General features: G+C 39.3%; 1 protein-coding gene across 2 annotated transcripts; it reads left to right on the plus strand.

The window, feature by feature from the left end:
• Nucleotides 1-415: 415 nt before the first annotated feature.
• Nucleotides 416-8,445, plus strand: LOC307158416 (hyaluronan and proteoglycan link protein 1-like). 2 transcript variants are annotated; one of them, XM_079870970.1, is made up of 4 exons: nucleotides 416-675; nucleotides 4,162-4,485; nucleotides 6,227-6,553; nucleotides 6,635-8,445. In XM_079870970.1, the coding sequence occupies exons 1-4, from the start codon at nucleotides 612-614 to the stop codon at nucleotides 6,922-6,924; spliced, it is 1,005 nt and encodes a 334-aa protein (XP_079727096.1). In that variant the 5' UTR covers nucleotides 416-611; the 3' UTR covers nucleotides 6,925-8,445. The 2 variants fall into 2 exon arrangements, with proteins under 2 accessions (XP_079727096.1, XP_079727097.1); XM_079870971.1 differs by having other exon boundaries at nucleotides 6,251-6,553.

Here is an 8,445-nt window from a genome sequence, read left to right on the forward strand (position 1 = left end):
ATTTGGAGAACTTAAACTGTATTTAAACCAATGTGATGTCACAAAAGCCTGTAAAAAAAAAAAGTCCATTCTTTAAAGCTTTTTTTTTCTTCTCATTTTAAAGACATGGTTACATAATAGTCCTTATATAAATCCTGTTAACCATACTGTAGCCAGCACAAACAACACATTGTAGTTTGCACGTCTCCCCTTAAATCTAAACGGAGAGCCATGCATGGCAGAAAGGGAAGCTGTTCTTAAATGAGGGAGTCCACACGCATACACACACACACACACACACACACACACACACACACACACACACACACACACACACACACAATGTAGGGTGATGGGCTTCATCTCTCTCTAAGGGGAGGGGGAGTGGCTACATTTGGCCAGGGCTTCAATATAAGCCTTTTGAATGGACCTCTTAGGAGCCCAATCTTTCTTGTGGCACAACTACCAACACCTACATCGACAACAACGGGAAGAAAGCATTTGTCTGGACTCTCCAGTTTTATTGCCCAATTGCATTTATTTCTTTTCACCATTTTTTTTTTGTTTGTTTTTTTGTTGGTAATTCGCTTTTCTAGTCAAGAGGCCTTTAGGCAACGAAACAAAAAGACAAAATGATCGCTCTGTTTTCCTTGGCATTGTTTTTCTTTGCAAGCAGTCTACATGTTGAAGCACAAGGTAAGAACCACTTATGATCCCTTCGTGCATGAATGAATTAATTAATTTACGTTTCAGCATGCATCTGTTTATGTGTCTATGTGCATATGAGAATGTGGTAAGATAAATGTAATATTCAAAAACTGCACAGTATCATTTATAGAAATAAGACCATCAAAGTTAAACGCTAATAAGAATGAGGGATAAGACAAAAAATATGTACCATGGATGAACATAATTTCATCAATGCTATCAGCAGATTTGAATTGTATTACTCCACTATTCATCTCTAAAATACTCCAAGACTCCTCCCACTATACACATGCTCTCACACACACACACACCCATAAAGATTCAGCTCACCACAGACTTTCATAAGCTCTAAAACATCTGCTGCAGGTAATTTAACAGTTGTGTTACAGTTGTTGACAGTTAGTGGAGGATGTGAGCCAACACTGAACTGACCGTGGAAAGCGGCTATTACCTTTTCTTGAGGGTAAATGCAAGATCAGTCCCTGACAGCCAGTGATGTCAGTAGCATATTAGTGGCTGAAGAGCCACACAGTGAACCTTTATATTCCCAGCTGTATGTTGGCCGTTGCCATGTCCATTTTACAGTGAAGCCACTGAATGTATGTATCTGACAGGAGCTACAGCAAGATTAACAGCCTCTGAAAATGTAAAGAGCCCCTCTCTGAATGCAGTTATTTTCCTTCTGATGTAATGGTCTGTAAATTTATGGGTGTGTATCGATTGGGCTGGACTGGGGCTGATGGAGAGAAGGTAGGGACTGGATGAAGAAGTAAAGTTTCTTATAGTTTTGGGCACTTAGCGACTGCTCAAGACAGGCCTGATTCACGGAGGCTCTGTTCAAGACATAATTCAGCCATTAGTCAGGCATGGCTGAGTAAGGGGTGTGTGAAAAAGAAAGAGAATGGCTTTGTGTGTGATGGACGAGAGAAAGGGGGAGATAATGAAGGAAGGACTTTCAAATAAACTCACTATAACACATGCAAACGGGGAGAAAGAGGCAGAATCTAAATGTCAGTGCACAAGTAGGATGGTTATGATAGCGGGAGTGCTGTCCAGCTGTGTGCAATAATTCATGTTCATACCCCACTGACCTCTGCTTGCTCAGCAAAGTGTAGGAAGTGAAGTTTAGCCATCAAGACTGTCTGACTGTGAGGGAGCGATTCCATATGTCATTTGTATACACAGATGTGAAGCTCTAATCAGTGTGCTTTTATGCATTTAGGGTTGTGTACCTCACAAACTGTGGGACTCCAACCCCATTTATGCAGCAGATGTGTACAAGATGCCAATGGGGCCCAAACATGTATATTACATGGCAATGTTGAATGATTGTTTTAATTTAAAAATATCTCTGTTTATACTTCAGGTTGCAAATGTCTCTGATGACTTGGTTATATAACCTATTGTCTAACTACTTGAAATATTAGTTGGAGTCTGCTTGCTTACTTTACTTTTTCTTTTTTAATAAATTGTCAAGAATTGTTTTATTTGCATATGTATATTTCAACATTTTAATATTTTTTTTATTCTCTTGCTCTATTCTATATTAAAATAACTTTTTAATAATATTAAAATGTATATTTATTATTGTTATTTGTTGTTATAATTTTGTAATACTTTATTTATTATTATAATAATTTAGATTATTACTACATTTTTATGACTCCTTTAGTCACTGACCTCAATTACAGTTTTCTCAGGGGGAAAAAAAAAATCCATTTATGTTAAATTAATATCTATCCTTTCTTACACCAAATAGCTGAGTTCTTGGTGGGTGGGAAAGAGGCACTTAAATATTTAAACCACCACGGCACTTCCATTCTGCCGTTCAAGAGTAAACACTTTCCTTCTGTTTGCTTACAAGAGCAGGAATAAAGGGTGGGTGGACATGGGGGATGGGTGTCACGGGAACTAGTGGGAGTTGGGTATATGGAGAACATTATGGGTTAGAGGATTTGAGATGATATTTGAGAGTTGTGCAAAACTGGTACAAAATCACACCAGCAATGCTGTACAGATAGTCAGCCAACAATGAAAGCTCTTGCATGTGTGGAGCCCTAATCCAAAAAGCTTAGTTATAAATTTCCAAAACTGGTAGCTGCTGTCATTACTGGAGGGTGTACTTGATCATTTAATGAGAGATTATTCATCTGTTCCTTCTGGTTACAGCATGCCACTTTGGCACACTGTCTCCTAAGAGAGAGTTTAATTGGAAGAAAGTGAGAGTGAGAGAGTGAATGACTCACAATGTGTAAAAAGGGATCAGATGTGGTAATGATTGTAAGAAATGGGCAATAATTACTTCTGGAAAGAAGAGAATATTTCATCAGTTGGTCATAATGTGAATTAAGTGCTGTATAATTAAAGGTGGAGAACAGTACAGTTTAACATGGCTTATGATCCATGAAACGCTCAGATGTTAAGAACATGTATACATTCATTCTGAGCACAGGTTGGGCACATGTTATTATAGTTAAGAAGTTTCCAGCTTAGTCGAGTGAGGAGTAATAAAGGACTACGGTGAAGTAAATGGTTTGATGCAGAAGACAGAAAGTCTTGCTAATGAGTCCCATATTTGTTTTGAGCATATGGGAAAGGTTTTCCTACAGACACACTTCACCTGAGTGTAAATGTTATTTGTAGAACATGCTGGTCATGGCTTAACGGAAAAAGTGCCTTTGTCTCTGTCTTAATCTTTTTAGATTGACAGGTTGCCCAGCCCATGGTTACATGAATCAGTTGATGGTGTAGATAAACAAAAATGATTTGAGTTTACTTGATAATATGGGTTAAATGATTTGGCAAAGCACATCTGTGGACAGTTTAAACCATAGGGAAAAGAGAGACTGAATGGTGCCTTAAGCTAAATCGAATTATGTCTGCTGTGCAATCGACACTTTGATAGCGGTGTATAGCTGGCATGGAGAACTCTTGGGTCGGTTTTAGTTTCCTTGATATCTATCAAATCTTCCATCATGGAGCTGTGATGGATTAGGGCCTCCCAAGGCTCAAGCAGAGATCAGGAAACATCTTGTGGAACTGAATGAGACAATTATGCCCCTAACCACAAGCAGACATAGCAACTACTACCAGAGATACAGACACAGCATCAGCTAGCAAACAGATTTAGAGGGGTAGGGGAACATATGTCCTTATTGACACAAAATGGGAGAATAATGTCTGTGGTAGCCCAGTTTGTGTGCAAGCGTACCATCTGATTCCATTAAATTTGAGTATTTCTTTGGCTGAGATTTGTGTGGCACTGTGTTTCTTCCTGTTTTGTGAAGATTGCAGGCTTCTTTAAAACTTTAAGACATATGGATAAAATCAAACCAATAAAAGGATGGAAGGAAATCTCATATAATTAAACTCATCCTGTCCTTGTAAACACACAAAACAAATATACTAGACCTACTGTGTGGTTTCAATACAAAGAAACCATTGAGAGATAAACCTCTATTTGTTTCATTTTAGATGAAAGAATCAAGGTCTATGCCAACAGAGGAGACAATATCACTCTGCCCTGCAGACTGGAAGGTCTGACCAATTTGTTCGGAAACAGAATCAAGTGGACAAAGCTTGAGGATGACTCGACTGAGACCGACGTGTTGATGTCCATGGGGTTCCACAAGAAGAAATACGGAAATTTCGAGGGCCGCGTTTACCTGCTGGGGGCGGATGACAATGATGCTACCTTGGTTATTACAAACCTAGATCTGAAGGACTATGGCACATACAGGTGTGAGATCATCAATGGCTTGAATGACAAGACTGTCGAAGTGGACCTTGAACTGCAAGGTAACTTTAGTTTTTTATGCTGTCACATAAGTATTCATTTAACCTGTAACATTTATATGTATTCATTTAGCAGGCTCTTTTAAACCAAAGTGACTTACTATTGAAAATTAAACAATCAATAGTCAACTGGTCATAAAACAGCAGATATGTTCCATATATGTGTCTGCATTGACATGTATAATAGACTGTAAAAAAAAAAAAAAATTATGATGTGTCTCCAGTTCCTTCCACTGTATAGAAAAATGAAGACAAAATAGAAACCCAGAAATGGTCGTTGCCGATTACATCAGTTGGAGCACAAGTCTGCGTCAAGGTCCTGCCCATATTCCCTCTCCCGCAGATTCAACCACAAGCACAGCTGTCAATAATGATGTTACACCCCATTTTATAGCATCAAATAACTAACTAAAATCAAACTTTTGGGGGAAAAAACACTTGAACTTACATCGGCATGATAAGAAATACCTAAAATGACATATATGTTTTTTTGGCTCATGTCCCATTCGATTACATGGAGAGGGGGGGTTTATGACCTATAGCAGCAGTTAGCCACCGGAATCTAAATGTTTTGGCTTCACTTTTCAGGATGTGTGCAGTACACTTGACAAATGAACTGACTGTAATCTAAAACACATTGCCATTACTTTACAAACATATTTTATTTACTTTCTATAGTTCAGAATTTGTATTTGAACAGGTAATTTTAGTAAACAGTCATCAACATTTAGCCTGGCAAGCCAGACCTACATTAAGATGTTAGGTCTGGCAACTCACCATAGACACGGCTCAATCCGAGGGGCGGGATAAACGGCTGTCTTTCAAATTCCCTCTGCACGCAATAGGACAGCGCTTCAACCAACCAGAGCGTTTTCCCAACAGCGGAGCTAGTTGATAGATTCAACTTCTGCCATATCTGGCCGGCAAAACTACGAACACATCTTCCTTTTTTTAAGAATGACTTAAGTGCCGTTCTTTGCTCTTTTCTCAAAGAAAAACTTAACTCCAAGTCCTCCAGAGTCGCGGCTAAAGCCGATTCGAAAGACTGTTCTCCAGCAGCAGCCGCCATTCTTTGTTTTCAAGTAGCAGGGAACCGTCGCAACTCTGTCGTCATTATGTTAAGCCCGCCCCGCCTACTCTATACACGATGTGATTGGACTGACCCAATTTAGGTTTTTGCAGCTCAATAGTCAATGGAGAGTTGCTAGACTACCCTGGCTGCAAAATACATTTTGCTGCCGCTAGGGTGCGTCTAGATTTCTAGGTTAATCAACATTACCACAGAGCTACACATTAGCACTTGAAATGTGAAGATGCTCTCTTATGTTTCTTTCAACTTTTGTATTTGACACTTATCATTAGCTCATTCTCCTGTAATACCCTGTAGTTCTTGTTCTTGGCCAAGACCACCATTGCAGACTTGGTTCCAGAGAAACAATGGGGATCTTTACACAGAAAAGTGAGGTGCATGAGCATAATGAAACAGGCTGGCATAACTATCCATTGTTACCTTGGAACAATGGAGTATAAGATTGAAAAGCCTAAACCCTGCAAGTAATTTTCTCTCTTTTTGAATAGCTTTTTTTTCTAACACTGTACCATGTAAATCTTTTTAACTAAGCAGGGAACTCTATAAAACTAAGGCTTTTACTAATATCGCTCTTATGCGTTCGTTCATTTGGGCGGTCATAAAATACATTCATCAAATCATCCTAATGTTAAACTAAGTCAAACTTTTCCTCAGGGGAAAATTCACTTTCATTCACAGGGGTTGTTTTCCCATACTCCCCTCGTTTGGGGCGGTACAACTTCAACTTCCAAAACGCTGAGGCTGCGTGTCTGGAGCAGGACGCTGTGGTCGCCTCTTTCGAGCAGCTCTACGAGGAATGGAGAAGTGGGCTGGATTGGTGCAATGCCGGCTGGCTCAGTGACGGAACCGTGCAGTATCCTATCACCAAACCCAGAGAGCCCTGTGGAGGCGCAAGGACCTCAGCCGGACTGAGAAACTACGGCAGGAGGGACAAGTCCAACAGCCGCTATGATGTGTTCTGCTTCACAGCCAGCCTTAAAGGTGAGTTAAACAGTTCAATTCTGTATAACATTTAGCAGTGTCTGTGTCCACAACCCTGAAACTCTTTGTTTTACATCACAGGCCGCTTTTACTACCTGATCCAGCCCAAGAAGCTGGACTATGAGGAGGCTGTCAATGCGTGTGAGAAAGATGGAGCTGAGATTGCAAAGGTGGGCCATATGTATGCTGCCTGGAAGCTGCTTGGATACGACCGTTGTGATGCCGGTTGGCTGGCCGACGGTAGCGTTCGTTACCCTATCTCCAGGCCCAGGAAGAACTGCAGCCCCACGGAGGCTGCGGTTCGCTATGTTGGCTTCCCCGACAAAAAGCAGAAGCTGTACGGTGTCTATTGCTACAAACCTCAACCGTGAAGCGCTTCATGTCACGTTACCTGTCACCAACCAAAGAGTAGCAATACATCGGTGTCCTCCTCCAAACTTATGAAGGACGTTTTGCATGAACTAGCCTTAACTGTGACAATGGTCACCGTGATTTTGCCAAGTAAGACATGTTCCTGGGTCAATATAGTTTATTTATCCTAAAATTTAATCCTACCCCTAAACCTAACCCTACCCCCATAAGTTATCCGTAAAATCAGAGGGAAATCACAGGTGAATAACACTGATGTAGAAGCACCAAACCCTGGTTGTAAGCCTAAACTAAACTGTAAACATGTCTGTCAAATCTGATTGGTTGATTGGAATGTCGTTCCAGCACCAACAAAGATATTGCTCCAGGAACATCTTGCATTAGGTGAAATCACGTTCATCCTGTGACAACTATTATAGAAAGCATACTGTAAAGACCGTACTGCAACATTCACATCACATTATTATTGTAAACAGTTATTTTATCTATTATTTACATTTTATATAGATTTTTAAACCATATGTATGAAAAACAAACACAAATTGCATTCAGAAAGTATATTCAGCTGGAAGGAAAGTTGAAGTCACACCATTTTGATGAAAACCCCTTTTAGATTGTCAAGAATCTCAATTGCGACATTGTAATAAAATATTTAAACATAACAAATAGTATAAACTTGACAGAAAGTTTTTGAAATTTCCCCAAACAGAAAAGCAAAATGGACCTGACACCTTTCTTTTCCTGAAACACATTTGTGATCTTACTCAAATTCTAATTTCCTTAAAACTATATAGCTATATATTTTTCTTTTCTTGTGTTGGTGTATTATCCAATGCTCTGAACTGTGACCTTATTTTATCTGTTTGAAATATCAAATGAATGTGTTTGGCCTGTAGTGTTAAGGCTTTATATTCATAAATAATTCCATTGTTTCATTATTCATGTCTACCCTTTGTTTGCAATATTGTGATGTACTTTCTCCCCTGTTACTTGCTCTATTTTTTATTTTTATTTGTCAATCATGAGAGAAGCTATTTCTCAGTTTTGGACTTGATGGCCTTGGTGAATATTTTAAAAGTTGTTTAAATGTGTTCATCCCTGCACAGAATTTTGACAAACTGCTGATGATGCATTGAACTTTGCTATATGCCAGAGAACTACACACATAATTTACTCTGAGAGAAACGTTTAGGACCCAGTTGTATTTTTGCAACAACATTTCAAGACTAGCTTGAGCCTTAGTTGCTTAAGTGTAGATGTAAATCTCAATTTAATGATATTGTAATGCCACTGTTCTCTGTAAAAAGGGAGACACAGCACTAAAAAACACATACACATACATACAGTTCGATTCTAATAGATTCATTGGAATGGTATGACAAGCAAAGAGTGGCTGACTTCAGATAATGAGATCTTTTGAACGTAACATCTATTACTTGTCACTTTGTATTGATAGATGTTGTTTGTTTATGGGGTTGGGAGGGGAAAAGATTCTCCTCCTTTAAGCTTTGAACTGCAGAAGC

Source organism: Squalius cephalus (assembly GCF_949319135.1).
Source record: "Squalius cephalus genome assembly, chromosome: 5".
Taxonomy (NCBI): Eukaryota; Metazoa; Chordata; class Actinopteri; order Cypriniformes; family Leuciscidae; genus Squalius; species Squalius cephalus.

Bases quoted from the DNA above. Each gene is read 5' to 3' on its own strand.
- LOC307158416 (XM_079870970.1), top strand. From the start codon at position 612: ATGATCGCTCTGTTTTCCTTGGCATTGTTTTTCTTTGCAAGCAGTCTA. The intron at 4,486-6,226 runs GTAACTTTAGTT...ACTTTTCCTCAG, and splicing joins AGTGGACCTTGAACTGCAAG to GGGAAAATTCACTTTCATTC. The intron at 6,554-6,634 runs GTGAGTTAAACA...TTTACATCACAG, and splicing joins CTTCACAGCCAGCCTTAAAG to GCCGCTTTTACTACCTGATC.